The 19096-nt window shown below is 45.3% G+C and overlaps 1 protein-coding gene across 1 annotated transcript; it reads left to right on the top strand.

The window, feature by feature from the left end:
* Positions 1–5030: 5030 nt before the first annotated feature.
* Positions 5031–18818, top strand: LOC147422786 (ALA-interacting subunit 1-like). Its single transcript, XM_086503783.1, has 9 exons — positions 5031–5159; positions 5322–5398; positions 16506–16564; positions 16657–16731; positions 16808–16924; positions 17026–17096; positions 17520–17841; positions 18065–18354; positions 18450–18818. The coding sequence occupies exons 1-9, from the start codon at positions 5053–5055 to the stop codon at positions 18493–18495; spliced, it is 1164 nt and encodes a 387-aa protein (XP_086359909.1). The 5' UTR covers positions 5031–5052; the 3' UTR covers positions 18496–18818.
* Positions 18819–19096: the final 278 nt, after the last annotated feature.

Genomic DNA, 19096 nt, shown 5'->3' with positions numbered 1-19096 from the left:
GGTCAAACAAAAAGAGTAATCAAGTGCTAGAGTATATGCTACGAGCGTACATTAGCAAGAAGCAAACCAATTGGGAAGACTACTTACCTATATTGGAATTTGCTTATAACAATTCAAAGCATGTGACTACAGGGTTTAGTCCATTTATGCTTTTGTATGGATTTCAACCTAGATCACTCATTATAGTGGGGTTGGCTAAGGAGAAGATACGACAAGCGAAGGATTTTCTCCAAGACCACTTTGACATGCTTCAAGTTGCTCGACAAAATGTTAAGCAAGCTCAAGATCAATATAAGAAGTACGTAAATGAGCATTGTCGTCTTGCTACTTTCGAAGAAGGAGACAAGGTTTTCCTCAAAGTTTCGGAGCATTCAGAAGTCTGAAGATGGGAAAAGTTGGTAAACTTTCACCACGCTCTTGTGGACAGTTTACCATTCTCAAACGTATAGGTCAAGTGGCCTCTCATGAGTTCATCCTGTTTTTCATGTTAGCCCTTTACGAAAACAGCTAGGACAGAATGATAATGTCATTGATACAGGTCTGTTAGTTGACCTTATCAAACCGCCAAGCATCCCTCATGAGCCCGAAAAGATTTTGGATTCTCATGAGCTTCACACCAGACATCATTGCAGACGACAGGTGTTGGTAAAATGGCTAGATAGACTTGAAGAAGGTTCTACATGGGAGAATGTCTCCGCACTTAAGAAACGTTTTCCTACGTTCATTTTTGAGGACATGGGTTAATGTAAGGACATGGGTCCTAAGGGCAAGGCCATTGGCACGGTCGAGACAATGTGCACGCTAGGGGGGGGGGCTATAAGATAGCACGGTTGGGTGGAGACTAGCACACACATTACCACCGCCCTTTCAGAACAGTACAGTCGGCTTTCAACCTTCTTCACCTTTGGGGAGTCACTGACTGAGCACTGGGAATGCAAGAGAGCTCTATTGAAGTTCACAAAGCGCAAAGTCCCCACCACCTACAAAGGATTAAAGTGTGAAGACCACTAAAGATGTCTTTATCTAGTTGAGTACAAAGCATGCAAAGTCACTTCTCTATTATAGCCGAGAATCTCACACTATTTGTGAAACGCTGTTGTCAGTTCTTATTTTAAGCGTTGTCCTCGCATGGGAACCAAAGTTGTGACGTCCAAAACAGCGCGCACCTTGCCAACAAAGAGACCAATATTCCTAGCCACAAACATGACAATGTCCTCCCTAGCCATCTAGGCCATGACTCGATCATAGTCATGCTTTTGGGAGTTGACAAAGCTCACTTGTATACGACAAAAGGTTTGTCAGCTTTGTGGGGAAGAAAACATGAAGCTAATGTTTTTAATACGCACAACTGCTTTGTCTTCTGGGGCCAGGCCATCAGCAACAACCAAATCTCCGAATGTGGTCCCAATCCTCTCATGGAAATTATGGCTTTGCAAAACAACGAACGCTAGTGTGGTCAAAGGCGAACGTGGGCTAGTAGTCTCAGAAACTGCAGTATCAGCAAGAAATGTGCTTATCATCGTCTCAGGGTAGAAAACTAGAGACACAAGGAATGGATCACAAGCTCGAACGGTTGTCGATGCATTGGCATGCAAGGAAAATAAAGCTGATCCAGCATCATTATGGTTTTTAGCCCTCACAAGTGGACAATCAATCCTTATGAACAAGCCGATCCTGAGTTCCTTGGTGTAGGTCTCAATGAAGGGATCTGCAATAACGACCGTGATTGTGTTGATGCAAACGGCATCGACGATGTCGAATTTGAAGTAACGTGCGTTTTTCTTTTGCCCGGGGGAGATAGAACGGAATGTACCATACCAGTTCATGATTTTCCCCTTTATGGAAAAAGGTTTGCTACCCTCATCTATATTGCAATCATGAACAGCGGCAAGGCTTCCTTGACTATCATGCTTTTCCCTTTGTCCAACAACCTGCCACCATCAAAGACATTGCAAATAGCTGAAGATTCGCCAACTTGAGGGAATGAGGCTCCAACTATGCTTAATTCACGAGCTAGACAAGCAAGCTGCTGCTGAGACAAAGATGGTGCTTGTTCGCACTCCTCTTTTAGGGGCAAATCTACTTTGGCTACAAAAGAAACAAATCACCATCTTAATGCAATTCGACAGTCAAGAGTGGACTGCAACAGAGGACATCATAGACACGTCAAGACTAGTTCGAAAAGAGTGAATGCATGTGTTAGCCATATGTGTGCTGCTAGCAGGATGGCTACAAGGGCTTTCTTGAAACAGAGCACGCCTACACTTCTTCCTAGCTGCGCTTCGCTCGAAATCCAGATTTGGGGGCGACTCAGCAGAGCTCGCCAGTGCCGGCTGCAACGAACGCTTGTTTGCAGGGCATGGAGGAATTTCAACAAATCTGCGTAGCTCTACAGCAGCACACGAAAATGAAGCAACAACTTAAGCAAAACATTGGCTGGTTGAGCAAATCAAAGCGTGCATAAGAACGACCAGCAGGCAGCAAACTTGCCAAAGTCAAGGAAAACCAAGCCATAGAAACGAAGTTCTCGAAAGTACGAAGCATGATGTGCGGCACCACATTGCAAGGCCAGACGGAGAATCCCAAGGGACAAAATCCAAGGCGACTGGCTAACTGCATGGTGCAGAGCACAAGGTAGTCACGACACAACTAGAACCCGACAATGAGCATGAGCAAGCCCTCTTAATAGAGCACGTGCGCTTCAACTCCAAGCGGACGCCGGAATAAAACACGCAGAAAGTGCTCCAAATCTGGCTAGTGAATAATGTGAGCCCTCGCAACAGACAACATGCGCCTCAGCTCCAAGCGGACGCTAAAATGAAAAGCGCGAAAAGCACTTTAACTCTGGTTACTGAACATTATTTCTTGAAAGGACATGGACTACTTATACATAAGGCAGATGATGGTCAGTTAGCTAAAACAGCTTGTGTCAATCATACAACTTGGCGGACTTGGAACCACAATATTGCATGCCCCGATGTGCTTCACATCGCTTGGAACAAGGATACTAGATGTTGAAAACACGCTCAGCTGATCGACTGCCCTACAACAACAAGCAAAGCAAGCTGTCTCTTACACCTAGCGCCATAACATAGTAGACCAAGAGAAAGACTAGAATGCAGCAAACCAATATAACACTTTCTCGACATGCATGGTAAGGGACGGCTACGCACATCAATCCAAGGGCACAACCTACACCCAGCAGTTTAAGTTAAAACATTGATGTCCAGAAACAGGTTTGCGGGCCAGAATGAGCGTTTGTTGAAGCGCATTCTAGAAAAAAAACTGTGCTGATATACGCCAAAGCTGACCGCCAAGGGGAAAAGCAACCAATTTAGTCAGTGGTGCTGCTCATGCGTCACAAGCGAACGGAACAACAATCGGCCACAGCAAGCACGACCACCTCACAAGAAACAACGAACGATGCCATTGTGTCAGTCTCGAGTGCACCACTCGCATGCAAGAAAAAAAAACAGCACCAGGAGCGAACATTCAACACCAGCACAAGGCAATGCTCTCGAGTGGTTCACCATCAGGGGAAAAAAAACCAAGACCAGAAACAGGAATGCAACACCAGCACATGGCAAGAAAATACCTCAGATGAGTCTTTCCGGCAACGAAGCAGCAAATCATTTATCGCCATACAAAAACATTAAAAGAAACCGCCAGCAAACCAGTGCAACAAACCTCCTGAGAAGTCCATGCTCTCAACATCGCTGGGTGAGGCATTGCTTGCACTTCCTTCACCAAAAGACGCCATGACAATAGAGGAGCTCCGAGCAATTGTTGATGCAGGTACTTGAAGGCACAACACACAAGTTCTTAGACGAATTCACACCACACGCTCACAAAGCTTCAAATCCTCACAAGCCACAACAAAAGCTTCAACAACATTCGGGAGAAGAACCCATAGCCTTGCATATGGTAACTGGAGTCACTTTAAATTTGAATATTATAGCATATTGGGACCCACAAGGCTTCTCAAGAGAAATTGAACAGTAAATAGGCAATCTCTCAATAGACAACAACACCTCAAAGCTTAGATGTTTAAAAAAAGATCGAGACTTGCTGGCATATCTACAAAAGAGGCACACCAAATGTCTAACTCACCATCCTCAGTGGGATCACAACCAATTGAGACAAGGGCTTGCACAAGACAAGTTTTTTGGGGAGAGACTCAAATTAGATAGCGCAACTTACAATCATAATATAGCTCATTCTTGCCTTTTATAAAAGCTACAAGAACCACGTGGAGTGCTTTGCGAATATCCGACACGAATTCGTCATCGAGAAAAAACTGTGACTGAGTGGTCTGCAATGGACATTACCTAACTTGCATTCACATTTTCGGCTGCCTTCCAAACATGTCTCTCAACCACAAAGTTCGAACAAGGACATCACTCACTGGAGGCTACACAAGGCGGCATTGAATGCACTCTTAGCAACCTTGAAAATCTAGACGATGCCCACCTTCAGCTTTAAACAGCGCACGAAGACCAACTGCATACGCCATATCCTCTACCAGGAGCACTTGCATACGCCATGTTTTCTGGCAGGAGCAGGTCGAAAAGACTGAGATCTACAGGCTGCGTGCGCCACCTCCTCTGTCGGGAGCAGGGCGAAACGATGAGACTACCAGGAGAAGGGCGACAAGAACTTGTTTCTTTTGGACGCTGCCTTTAGCAAACCTAGACACGCGGCAAGCATCCGGTTAAAAAATCGAACGGCCTCACGTTTGCAACAACCTTCCACTGACAATCTTATGGCCTTCCACAGCCTAAAAATCAAAAGTTTTTAGAAAATTATTATATTTAAACTTCAAATCATTTGTTTCATCATTTCCAAAGAAAAGTAAATGTAGCATTGGGAAAGATCATTTGAAAGGCTTTCTCTTCAATGCTTTTCACGGCTTTCAAGACTTTTTGAGGGACAGACATTTGTCAAACACCAAAAATTGTGTGATTCGTCCATATGGATGCTATGGCCTTTAGAGGAGGCAAAAAACGATCCCACGTCCCTAGGGCCCAGGGTGTGTCAATTAGTGACGAGGGCATGCGAGCGGGCCATTTCAATGATCGGGCGAATTTTTCAAAGCGTGTTCAGCCACGGCTGCAGCGTACGCGATCCTCGTCTGAAGCGTTCTGTGTGATCGCGGGCGGGTGTGCACTGTGTGTGTGTAGAGAGAGAGAGAGAGAGAGAGAGAGAGAGAGAGAGAGAGAGGCAGAGTGTTTTCTTTGGAGCAATTATTAGAGAGAGAGAGAGAGAGAGAGAGAGAGAGAGAGAGAGAGAGAGAGAGTGTTTTCTTTGGAGCAATTATTCAGAATGGCGATGAGCTCTGACGTTCCTTCTGCGTCCCCCAACATAACACCAGTTAAGAAGAGCTTGAAGCGCCCAAGAGGTTTGTGTTACTCTACTATTGCTCGTACGATTAAAATGCACTTACTGGTCTAGTTGAGGAGTAGGAGGTTGGTTAAGTTTTGAAGAAAAAACCAAGATGTTTTAAGTGTCACATTAAAGGTCACATGAAAAGAGATTGTCGTGAGAAAGTACCAGTCGCGCTCACATCTTCTATTAGTGTCATAAATGATGAATGAGTTAAGTGATGCGTCCCGAAGTTTCTAATGATCATCGAGACGAGTCTCTCACGAACTATTATGGTCATGTGAACAATCAGCACATTGTGATCTTGTTTGATTTGGGTAATATGCATGATGTGATTAGTGATGCTCTTGTGAAGAGCATCCGTTTAGCAACTATTACAACAGATTGCATTGTACTCTTCAATCGCACATGAATGTTCTAATGTGACAGTTTGTTGAGGTGATCTTGTTTGATTTGGGTAATATGCATGATGTGATTAGTGATTCTCTTGTGAAGAGCGTCCGTTTAGCAATTGTTCCAACAGATTGCATTGTGATTTTTGAATTTGCTCCTAGCATGCACTCTTCGATCGCACATGAATGTTCTAATGTGACAGTTTGTGCTCAACAGACATATTTTTGTTGCAAGTTTGTTGTTTCTTCTCTCTCTAGATGTGATATGATTTTTGACATTAAGGTGAAATTGATCCACAAGTTAGTTGGAAAGGAAATATGTTGATTGTTTCTCGTGAGAGTGCATCTTTCATAGTCATTCGCGGTCATAAGAGCATCTATTAGTCCCTCGCCGGATCCATCCTGCACACATGACACATGACACAAGCCATACTCACACATAAAGGACAAACATCAAGCTCACCTCCCAACCATAGGGCTCACGAGCCTACAACTAATGGGGTAGCCTCTACCGCAAGGGCTTGTGTCCCGTATCACCAAGCCCACACCAAGCGGGTGTGTGGGTAGAGCTGCTTAGGGCCCAGAGTCCCAAGTGTGGTGATCACACAAGATTTCTTACAAATGAGATGTCAATTCTATTTATAGGAGTTCTTAACCGCCCTTCTTAACCTCCCTTCAACGAAGGGTGCGCTCACATGCAGGGTCAGCTCACACTGGCAAGACATGTGAGAGTGCACGTGTGCGAAAGCGTGAGAGAGGAGAGAGAGAGACACAAAATGCTAGGTATGGTGAAGAGGGGGCAATCAGCGCCCCATGAATAGAAGACCCTATACAACAACCAGATGATGGAAGTGGGTATCCCCCTGGCCCAGAAATAGGTGCCCAAGGGGAGGTAGGGCAATGCCAGATAAAATCCCCCACGACCCAAACAAGAAAAGAAATATATCTATGAGGGCGTCCGGACAGGTGGGCAACCGGTCCCAAACTCGGGCGGCCGGATCAGGTACAACCTAGACTATGGGTGGCCAACCCGGAGACATTAGCCGTACAAGTATGTCGTAGGCCTATGTGAAGCATCAGAGTGGTGTAAAGCTAACACCCCCTTTCAACACCTAATGCTGAATAAACCGCGTGAAGCCGAAAATGTGAGGCAAATGATGGAGATGTCTGCTGCGATGTCCAGTGAAGGACAATACTCTGGCAAACTCAACGAGTTTAGTGGTGTCCCGACCACTAAGAAATCTCCATGGTAAAGTGCCATCACGAGCAATGTAGTAAACTGCTATACTTCGCGAATTTAGTGTGAAGGTACTATATGAAGGTCCAGAACTGAGTGAGAAAACAACTTCTTGTCGTAAAAGAAGTGCCTATAGACCTGCAAGTGTCCTGCCCAATAGGATATATGGTGTCTGTAGTCAAGCTGTTTGGAGAAAATGGAGAAGCCCAAGAACCGACATGAGAATGACCGGAAGCATGTCAATGCATGAACCTGCAACCCAGTGTGGCCAGGTGGCTAAGCCTCTAAGGTGTGTGAAACTCCAAGAAGGCCAGATGTAGCAATCTGCGCCGTAAACGTCCTCCAAATCAAGGAAAGCCAGACTGCTTGCATTGTAGAAGCTACCGTAAGCTGCAGTAGTCACCGAGAGACCGCACGGACCACCACCGGATGGTGTCCTGTCAGTAGGTAGGGTAATCCAAGATGAGAAGAAAGCCAGACTCAACAGTCTGCGCTGTGAAGGGCCTCGGAGAAGAGGTGTGGTCAGACGAGGCTGTCTGCACTGTAATCATCTTGTATGAAGAAGGGAAGCCCAACAAAGAAGTCTGTGTTGTGAATAATCTCTAAGAAGAGGAAAGGCCAGACCAATCTGTCTGCGCCGTCTTGCGTGTATCTCTTGTCTCCAATCCTCCGGTGTCAACCAAAACAAAATCCGCGCCAACAACGCCACCAAACTGCATCGGTGTGGCTCTCAATGTGAATGAGCTGGGAGTGTTCTACTACCCAGGTCGGTGGATAAGTCTGCTGTAAGGTTACCAAGGGTGAGTATCATAGTTACATGGAACGGGAACAGAGAACGGGAACGAGGGGCTCCGGGACGTTTCCGGAAAGGGGGGTCCTCGGGGTAGCGGAACGGGAACGGAGGCCGGAACGGTAGCCTTGAGGGAAAGGGAGAGGGAGAGGGTGAGGGTGAGGGAGAGAGAGCCTTGAGGGAGAGGGTGAGATAGAGTGCTTGAGAGAGAGGGTTTAAAGCCCTTCTTTATATATGAGAGAATGGAAATAACACCCCCCTCCCAAAGTTCAAAAGACCTGCCTCAAACTGTAATTATTTTAAATTTTGGTGTTTCGGATTTGTCGTTCCGCATTCCGAATGCCGTTCCGGTTATGCCTGGGAAGGAAATGGCGTTCCGGTCCCGTTTCCGTTTCGAGGAGACGTCGGGCCTGGGAATGCGTTCCGAGAACGGGAGGGTCCCGTTCCGCACGTTCCTTGTTACTATGGTGAGTGTAAGAAACTCTAAAGGTAGCAATCCTAATGATTAGGAGTGTAGAAGAGCAACTGCACTACTGTCCAAGCCAAGCTCCGTGTGACTTCGGATGTGGTCGTCGGGATGCTTGATCTCCCGCATCTCGCGGGTAAGCTCTCCAAGAGATTCCAAAGCATTGAAGTCCCACTCCAGTCGGTAGATCCAAGCAATGAACGTGTTCAAGAAGAGATCCAAGATCCTCTCCCTAAGTCCATGTAGATGCTCCTGTGTAAGCAAGTGATCTAACGTGTCGAGGTCAAGTGGTAAGTGTCTGTCCACCCAAGATGGTTGTGTCTTCTCTGGGAATGTCGGAATCTCATAGACTGTCTTGAAAGCTTGCCAGGTCCTTAGAGCATGCGGTTGCGTCGTGAGTGAACTCCACCATTGCATAGCATTATCTTTAAGAAATCCTGCTGCTCGAGAAATCTTGGATTCTTCTGTATAGTTCCCGAAAGCATAGATGTTATCGAATTGCTGTAGGAACTGCAATGCTTTCTTCCGATCTTTCACCCCGAAAAAAGTGAAAATTCGACTGTCGTGCCGCCATCCTTGAAATCTTTGGGTTGGCTAGGCGCATATCCCGAGTATTTATAATAAGGGTCTTCATATGGGCTCCAACCATTGTAGCCTGGTTGCGGTGGTACTGGTGGAGGTGGGAGCAATGGCGGTTGCACTGGATCAGGGTCAGATGGCTGCACCACATTCCTGAAAACTCCCCCGATCGGAACAGACGGCCAGTTTGAAGCTCTTGTACTTTCTGGTGCCGGAGGAGGAGGTACCACCTAGGGCATCAGAGGGGGTAACATGTAGTTCAAAAATTGTTGAAAACTTTGCAGCATTGGAAGATTTTGCTGAGGATGCAACGAAAGAATGTCGTGAAGCTCGTCGAGCAGAAATTGCAAATATTCTGTTGAATCCATGAACGCCATGTCTTGGGTTCTTTATGGCTTATGCCCTGTAAGATAGAGCGATAAAGACGGGACGCGCCCGATGCGCGATGAAGTAAGGGTGGGAGTGGCTAATAAGTCCGGGGTCGGGACTCGAAGATACTTCAAATAAGATTCCAATAGACTTTGGAAGCGCCGGTTTGCTTTGTCTCCTCTTTTGTAGGACCGGTATGCTTTTAGAAAAGCACATGCCTGACGCTCTGATACCACTGTCACAAGACGGGCACCACGTGCCAACGGAAATGAACAGACTGAACATAATTTTAGCACTTCAATAACAACTGAACTGAGAGAGAGAGAGAGACAACACGTGGCACGGAATGGCGGAATTCCACCCCAGAGAGTATTGGCTCCAAACCTTGGTGCCCCTTTCGGTATTTCTTTATATTGCATCAACACAGTACAAGCTGGTACTCGAGACTCTACACCTTCTCCAGGAAGTATGCCCGAGAATGAGCCGATGGCCTCATATATAAAGGCCCTAGGTCCAAAAGCAGTTTACATGAAAAGCCTTCAAACTCAAAAGCATCTGGTCCAAAAGCGATGGCCAAAAGCTGCCAGCGTGATTTACGAAAATCCGTACAACTGCCACGTCAGCATGTAGTGCAATTTTCGGAGCGTCCATATTGCTGCCACGTCATCAGCAGCGCAAGTCTTGTGTGTGTATGTGTGGGTCCTGCTTTATTTTAATCCCTTTGTCACTTGGGCCCCATCGAACGGGGTCCCATAAGTTGGTAGGACTTCTTCTTCTGCTGTTGCTTGTTCTTCTTAGGTTTTAGGCCCCTCGGCCGTGATCTGAAGGTTGGCTCTGCTCTTCAGTGACTTGACATGTCAGCAGTTTGTGACAGAGAGAGAATGATACTGTGAAAGAAGGTGCTGTGAGTGAGAGAGAGAGACAGAGAGGAGACTGACACCAGATGGGGTCCCAAACTCCTCTCCAAGGGCCCCCCTCTCTATCGCTAGAGAGGTATTTGCTATTAGACTGCACAAATGCTGATACAATGGTCCTAGATGGTGAGATGAAGATGGGATCTTGTGGTATATGCTTGGATTTACGAGGCTAAGGGCTGGAATGCAAAAACGCTAGGGATTCTGGCTTGACATGGCTGTCCCTTCCTTCATCTTCAAATCCACCAATTTCTTGAGCCAGTAAATCTGAGAAGCAGCACTTTGTTTCTCGTACATACCACATAGCTTTTGCCATACGCCATACGCTGTAGTCTCTTCTGCTACGTTGAAGTAAACATTTTCTGCCAGTGTCAGCATGATTGTGGAACAAGCTAACTCGTCAAGCTCTTCCCACTCATCTTCAGCCATACCTTCTGGTCTCTCCCCTTTGATGTGTGCACCGCCCTAGAAGTGGTCAAGAATGGAATGTGGGGATGTGCAAAGAAATTTGGGTATCAAGCATCAAGCATACAAAATTTGGTGAATTTTGGAGTCCGTTTGGGATTTTTCTCGCGAAAAATGCTCGCCGGGGATCAAAATTGGCCAAAACTGGGCCAAAAAAGGTGTGAAAAGGCCTCGAATTTCCACATTGGTGACGTGGTGTTCAAAGGATCTGCAATGGCGACGAAGCTATGGGCTCATCTGCTATCGCCGGTGGCGGCGATGGGCTGAAAACTGAAAAACGCTGGCTGATCTGAGGGCTGAATCTGAAATCGCTGGGCTGATCTGGTACTTTTGGCGAAAAACTGAAAACGCTGGCTGATCTGGTACGATGGGATGAGTTCTGAAAACGCTGATGCTAGTGCTTGAAAATGCTGAAGATGGGCTGGAAATGACAGCGAAGATGGCTGAAAACGCTGGAGTGAAGGGCTGTTGAGGATACCTTGGTACTTGGTGCTTGGTCCTGTTGTACCTCTTCTTCCACTTCCTCCTGCCTTAAGTGATGACCCATGGGCTGCATATATAGCAATAATAAGCTGGGTCGAGCAGCATGATCTGAGCCCCCATGACCATGACAAAGAAAGAGGCTAGAGTCACTTTTTAATACAATGACTTTAAGTGCCTGTTCATATGCCTATATGCTTAAGTGACTTGACTCTGCAAGAGAGGGTATGCAACTATAACCTGCCTGAACATGCACGTCCTGCTAGAGGCTTACAAAGTTCCGGGCTAGGTCCTAAGCTAGACTACGACTAATGCTAGACTGTAGCAAAAGCTTCTTCACGTGGCGCAAGTGCAGTGCGCACGTGACATCACGAGATACAACTGTCACGTAACACATCCAACCTTATGTGTCCGTGGACAAGCTACAGCACGACAAGGGTTCAGTTCAGTTAAGTCAGTCTAGAATAGGAAGTGATCTGGCACTTTTGTGAGTCTGTTCGCAGACCGTGCATGTCCAAACACTTAGATTAGATGCATATCCTCGAGTTGCACACAGCATGACCATCAGATTCCTGTCAGATCCCATCAATAGCACTTTTACAGTGCATAGCCTATTTTCCCTATTTTTGACATTTTTCACTTATTATTTTTAAGTGACTTTTGTTGGAAAGTAGGTAGGGCAATTTTGCTAAGTTTGTACAAATAAAAACCTAGCGCTAGCACTTTCTGGCAGAAGAGGCAGCAGGAGCACCGCTCAACAGGCAACTTCTCAGCAAGACCCCCCCCATCAGCAAGGCTAGCATTTTTGCATCTGCAAGGACCTAGCGGTTTCTTCTACAGGCAGCCTGGCAATTGTTGCACAGCAGATCAGCCACGGCAGTAGCAAGACCCATCAAGAAGCTTAGCGTTTTGCATTTGCAAGATAACCGGCAGCAGCAGGACCAATTTCAGCCCTAGCGTTTTTGGTTTGCAGATCAACCTCAACGTTTTTGCAGATCATCGCGACAGAATCAGCCATAGGACCAGCGTTTTCAATTTTCAGCCTTTAGCACTTGTAGAACAAGTCCCAAAGCTCGCAGATCTCACCTTCCCGCAGCAGTTCCTCGGCGCACGGTGGGATCCATCGAAGTTTGCAGTTTCAGCCCGGAAAACGCAGATTTCAGCATCTGCGTTTTCAGCGCGTCGTCGTCGCATCGTCGCCATCGACATTGTCCCCGACATAGAGTCAGAATTCAGCAAATAAAGATTTGCAGATTTCAGCCCTTAGCATTCTCGGATTTCAGCCCATCTCATCGTCATCCTCATCGTCGTCGACATCGTCGGCAAGTCCAAGCATTGTAGAGATTGGTGCAATCGTAAGTAGACCGCTCTCGCCATAGAGAGTGGGGCCTTCGGAGGAGGGTTTTGCAACGTCTTTGGTGTCATATTCTCTTCTCTATCTCTTGGTCTCATGCACTTCCATTCAGTGTGTCCATTCACTTTGTTTGTGTCCATTGCACTCTCTCATTAAGAACGAAAGGCTCTCCCTTCCATAAGTAAAAGGAACCTTGAGCACAGTTCGGAGCACTCATCTTGAGCAAAGTTCAACATTCATTCCTCTGCACCTTACATTGGTATCAGAGCTTTGGCAGTGTTCTGTATCACTCAAGGAAAGAACCACAAGAACCACATAATTTTTTTGCTTGTTGAGGTCGCACGAACCCAAGTTCACTTGGGCGTGTGCAACCTTGGTGTGAGCGCAAGGCCGCCAAGGGGTGCGCCCGAGCAGAACTCGGGTGAAGAGAAGATCCTTCTCGAACACAGATTGCAAGCAAAAGAAGAACCTCAAGAACCTCAAGAACTCAAGACCCTCAAGAACCCAAGAACCCAAGACCCACAAGAACCCAAGTTCCTCATGAACTTAAGAACCCAAGATCACAGTGTACGGTCATCACTCAAAGCGGAATGGATACTTCGCTTGGAGGTGATGAGCATGAGAGAGGCAAAAAAGAATTTTCCCCACCAGGAGGTTTTTCCGACCCTTCCCCATCTACGTCAAGGATTACACTAACTTCTATGGAGGCTTTAGACCAGATGTTTATGGAAAGGAAGTTAGAACGCGAAGCTTGAACAGTAGAAAGAATGGCAGAAATTGATCGTCAGTACCAAGACAAAATGACAGTCATAGCGCGTGAGCGCGAGCAAGCACGCTTGGAAGCCAAAGTAAGACAAGCAAAATTTGATCGCGAGAACAAAGCAAGACAAGAGAAGGGCGATCAACACATGAAAGAGTTGTGGCGACTTTTTTCTATTGTGCAGGCGCAGTTTGCACAGAATCAGGAAAAGGAGACTCTCTTAGTCTCTTCTTCTCTCAAGCATGACACACAGGATTTGCATGATGATAAGCATGATAATGATGAGCATGATGATTTGGATGACACTGACAAGCATGATGATTTTCATGATCAAGATGTGATTTCTCACAAGCATGATGATTTGTATGATCAAGACGTGATTGTCCACAAGGATGATGGTTTAGTTGATGCTTTTTCTAGCGAAGCTAACCTCGTTGCAGATTCGATCACTCACGAAGAATCGATCTTGGCTCTCGAATCGAGGTCCACAGAACCCCCACAGGAAGATTCGATTAAACACGGCGAACCGATCTTGGCTCTCGAGCCTAGGTCCAAAGAACCCTCACAGGAAGTATTATGTGTTTGAATGATTAGTCAGCACGCATTGTTTGAGTGTTTCATTCGTGATAGTTTCCTGTATTCTAGTGAACGTCTTTATGTGATTCCTTTTCCTAGGCATGACATATTGTACGTTGAGCACGTTTCACTCATGAATGAGCACGGATGTATGCGGATTATTCATGAAAAGCTGAAAAGTATGCATTCAAGGAAGTCACATTCCATGTCTCTTCCTTGGTACTACACAGTCGTAGAAAGAACACAAGAAAGTATGAGCACCAAGCATGGGCATGTCCATTGTGATTTGCCACAGTTGAATGATTTAGATCAGAAAGAAAAGATTCGATCTCATTGTTTGCATGTGTTTGATGAACGGTTTGACATTCCGTCTCTATTTTCATCTACATTGCATGCACAGTCATTAGAGAAGACAAGAGCTGTTCTAGTCACTTTACATGGAATAGGTATGTTCATGTTTTTGTGTTGGAAGTGGTTTCAGGAATTTTCAGCCATGGAGATTCTTGAAGAAGGAAGAAGCATGACTCTAGACGAAGTTGAAGCATGGAAGGAGCCACAGAAGACTTTGTCACTTTCGGCACGGCCCAAAGAAGCAAAGCGTTGCAGACCTTTATGAAGTTCAAGTATCGCACGACTCACGCATCAGAGTCGGCCGGCGAAGAGACCTTCCCAGGATTCAAGACCGTGTTGGCGATCTCCCTTGACGCCATACAGTTCGGTACGAGTACCTCACTTTGAAAAGGAGGGGATATCACGTGACACATCCAGTCCGTGGACAAGCTACAGTATGACAAGGGTTCAGTTCAGTCAAGTCAGTCTAGAATAGGAAGTGATCTGGCACTTTTGTGAGTCTGTTCGCATACCGTGCATGTCCAGACACTTAAAGCATATCCTCGGGTTGCACACAGCATGACCATCAGATTCCAGTCAGATCCCATCAGTAGCATTTTTACAGTGCATAGGCCTATTTTCCCTATTTTTGACATTTTTCACTTATTATTTTTAAGTGACTTTTGTTCGAAAGTAGGTAGGGCAATTTTGCTAAGTTTGTACAAATAAAAACCTAGCGCTAGCACTTTCTGGCAGAAGAGGTAGCAGGAGCACCGCTCAACAGGCAACTTCTCAGCAAGACCCCCCATCAGCAAGGCTAGCGTTTTTGCATCTGCAAGGACCTAGCGTTTTCTTCTACAGGCAGCTTGGCGATTGTTGCATAGCAGATCAGCCTCCGCAGCAGCAAGACCCATCAAGAAGCCTAGCGTTTTGTATTTGCAGGATAACCGGTAGCAGCAGGACCAATTTCAGCCCTAGCATTTTTGGTTTCCAGATCAATCTCAGCGTTTTTGCAGATCATCGCGACAGAATCAACCAAGGACCAGCGTTTTCAGTTTTCAGCCTTTAGCACTCGTAGAACAAGTACCGAACCTCGCAGATCTCACCTTCCCGCAGCAGTTCCTCGGCGCACGGTGGGATCCATCGAAGTTTGCAGTTTCAGCCCGCAAAAGCGCAGATTTCAGCATCTGCGTTTTCAGCGCGTCGTCGTCGCATTGTCGCCATCGACATTGTCCCCGACATAGAGTCAGAATTCAGCAGATAAAGATTTGCAGATTTCAGCCCGTCTCGTCGTCGTCCTCATCGTCGTCGAGTCCAAGCATTGTAGAGATTTGTGCAATCATAAGTAGACCGCTCTCGCCATAGAGAGTGGGGCCTTCGGAGGAGGGTTTTACGTCTTTGGTGTCGTATTCTCTTCTCTATCTCTCAGTCTCATGCACTTCCATTCACTGTGTCCATTCACTTTGTTTGTGTCCATTGCACTCTCTCATTAAGAATGAAAGGCTCTCCCTTCCATAAGTAAAAAGAACCTTGAGCACAGTTCGTAGCACTCATCTTGAGCAAAGTTCAACATTCATTCCGCTGCACCTTACAACAACCTAGGATGCCACCATTTGGTAATGACATATCTCCATAAGGCAGGTCCAAAGGGTTGAGAAACAGCACTAAACTGTCATTCAGTTGTGGCAGCCGGGACCTTTTTTGCGGTGGATCATGGGCCATGGCATTCATTGGTGCTACAGGCCACCTCTGTGCCACCTCTATTTTGTGATTTAGCGGTTGTACATCTGTCATTCATTTTAGGAGTTTCCCCCCCGCTTTCTGTATAATGTACCCTCTTGAGAGGGCCATTGGGCAGTTTAGAACCTAGAAGAACCATCTTTTTGGGGAAAACAATGGAACGAAATCAATTTATCATGAACATTAGACCAGAATTATTGCACAATGCTGAAGTTTTCAAATGATAGCAATGCCAAAGCTTTCAAATGATGTTGCCTACCAACACTTGGAATCGAGACACGAGACATTATTGGAGCCGTTTGCTACATCTCAGAAATTTCTAATGCAATATACCTGGCCTAATGAGGATAAAGCCTTACTACCATGATCTGAAGGGAAGGCTGAATGGATCGAGCTTCTACTGTGATGATTGCAGAAGATCAATACCTGAAGTGGCATTTCGAGAGTTATCATTGCTTGCACTCATTGGACACGTTGCATGCAAAAGCATGCTTTTGGACTTGTCAAATCGTGTGTCGGCTCGTGGGTGGCTTAGAGGGCCCACCTTTATTAAGGTTCTTAGGCCACCCATGTAAACAAATACTTATTTGTTGGACCTACCTACAGATTGTGTGCATTGATAAGAACTTTGTGGATTGTGTCTATAGTCTAATGTTTTTCTGATGTTGCAGACTCGCGCTTTTTGCAGCAGCAACTTCCTGCCTGCAAGCCTCTATTGACACCAGGATGGGTAAACAGTATTTGCTTGCCACTATCAGTTTTAAATTGAGATCTTTGCAATGCGCAGAACATTCTAATTTCTTGCAAGGTTTATCTTTTCAGGTCATCACTATATACCTTCTTATTGGAGTCATATTTGTTCCCATCGGTGTTTTCTCTCTCTTAGCATCCAAACATGTATGTTTTACTTCATTGGAGTTCCAAAATATTAGCGGTTACTGTGGTGCTTATAAGGATCACTTTTTGTCATTAGGTTGTGGAGATCGTTGATAGATATGATGCTGTCTGTGAACCACCAGCATATGCTACTGACAAAGTGAATGCTAGTCAAGCAACTGACGCAAATAACACATGCACAAGGACGTTGACTGTAAGTCTGAGAAACATTGCATCTTAACTCGAGTTTTGTTTCAAAGGTTTCTTTAGGGATTTGAGAACTACTCAGTGTTAAATGCGTTGTTTTCCGTGTAGGTTCCAAGGCACATGAAGCAGCCAATATATGTGTATTACGAACTAACTAATTACTATCAAAATCACAGAAGGTGGAGTAAAATTGACACAAACACTTAATTTACAAATTTAACTGACTTTTAGTGCCTTGGTCATTATGACTTTGTAAGGTTCACAGCCCTCAACTGTGAATGCTATGGGCTTTTATGGTTGTTTCTTTAGAAGAGCATTGGCTCGATCACACTAGTGACGTAGTTTTCTTTTGTGTTGTGAATTTCCAACATATGCAAACCATTTTTAGCAAGGCTTACATGCATTAGAAAAGGCCTCTTGGTAGTTTTGCATGCATTGAGTACCTTTTGATGGTTATCTCCCTCTTTGGGTTGCAAGCCATGCTTCCTAAAGAGCGATTCAACTGTAATAGCTTCATTTCTTGTAGCTCTGAATGGAATCTTTTCAAAACTGGACTAGCTAGATGGAAGCATAGCTAAGTTTCATGATTATGCTCTTGGCAGGTATGTAAAAAGTAGGAGTGATACTCAGCTACTAAAGGGAGATGAAGCTACAGACACGAGTAACTGCAAGCCCCAGCAGAATTTACTCGGCAATGTGAGCCACCCCATAACTCCATGTGGTTTAATAGCCTGGAGTTTGTTCAATGACACCTTCACTTTCAGTGCTGATGCCGAGCCAATTACTGTAAACAAAACAGGCATATCGTGGAAAAGTGATAGGGAGCATAAGTTTGGTGCAAATGTGAAGCCTAGGAATTTCCCAAACAATGTGAATGAAAGCGGGGTCTGGATTGGTGGTGCTTCGCTCGATCCAAATAAACCTGTAAGTGTTTGTGCTGTCTTTTTCTTTTTTCTTGGCTGCATGCACACATGAACGCCTTTGTGTGAGCACATACACATACATACATACATTTATATTTACATATTTCGGTGATTTATGATTGCTATGTATGTAACATATTAACGTATATGTTGTGTATGAATCTATGTATGTGCATACGCATACAAACCACTGCCAATTGACCTTGAGTAATGTTCTGGCACAGCTGAATGAAGACGAGGACCTCTTAGTGTGGATGCGAACGGCGGCATTGCCAGACTTTCGTAAACTGTATGGAAGGATTGAAAGGGACCTAACAGCAAACAAAAGGATTACTGTCAATATAAGAAATGTCTACAACACATACAGTTTTGGTGGACATAAGAAGCTAGTTCTCTCGACAACTAGTTGGCTAGGTGGCAAAAATGACTTTCTAGGCATAGCCTATCTCGTAGTGGGATCCTTCAGTGTCTTCTTGGCATTGGTATTTTTGGGGGCTCACTCGACGAACAAAAGGTATGCGAATCTCTCTCTCTCTCTCTCTCTCTCTCTCTCTCTCTCTCTCTCTCTCTCTCTCGTGCTAAACAATGCTGATTTTTGGCTTTGTCCAGAGCTTTTGGTGACATTAACTACCTTTCCTGGAATAGAAGTACATAGTGGAATGCAATTTTCTCTCAGGATTGCTTGGGCCCAAGAATGAGGTCCAACTGATGAGTTGGCACATAATCTCTGTGGAGCTCTCGAAGTGTTTCAAAACACAAATCACTCAAAACATGTCTAAAGTAATGCTAACCCTGCATCTAACTAATCCCATTTGATTTTATCAGCTTATTATATTTCAACTGACTTGTTGTCAGTTCATTCTGCTTGTTTCTCCTAAGTATAGTCGAAGACTCTTTAACAAATTGTATCCTCCTCCATGTGTCCCTACTCATCTTGTAGAAAATGATGAGGTAGTCATAAAAACCTCTCTCTCTCTCTCTCTCTCTCTCTCTCTCTCTCTCTCTCTCTCTCTCTCTGAGTTGGCTATAGTCTCTCAAACCACCAGAGATGCTCAAGATTGGCGTCCCGAAGGCAATTTATGGGTTGATACAACAGGTGTGAAGGCCAGGAAGAGCTGGTAAGTAGCTACATCTATAAAAGTGATACACCTGGGAAATGGGAAGGGAAGAACCCTTACTAAAGAGGGTATAAAGTGCCTAGGCAACTCCAAAAAAGTCGAGAGGATTGACTCCTTGTCCCTTTTAAAGATTGGCAC

The sequence above is a fragment of the Adiantum capillus-veneris genome, chromosome 27 (assembly GCF_014529385.1).
Source record: "Adiantum capillus-veneris isolate H3 chromosome 27, ASM1452938v2, whole genome shotgun sequence".
Lineage (NCBI taxonomy): Eukaryota > Viridiplantae > Streptophyta > Polypodiopsida > Polypodiales > Pteridaceae > Adiantum > Adiantum capillus-veneris.
Note: the sequence above shows the minus strand (reverse complement) of the source record. Positions and strands in the feature narration are given on the sequence as shown.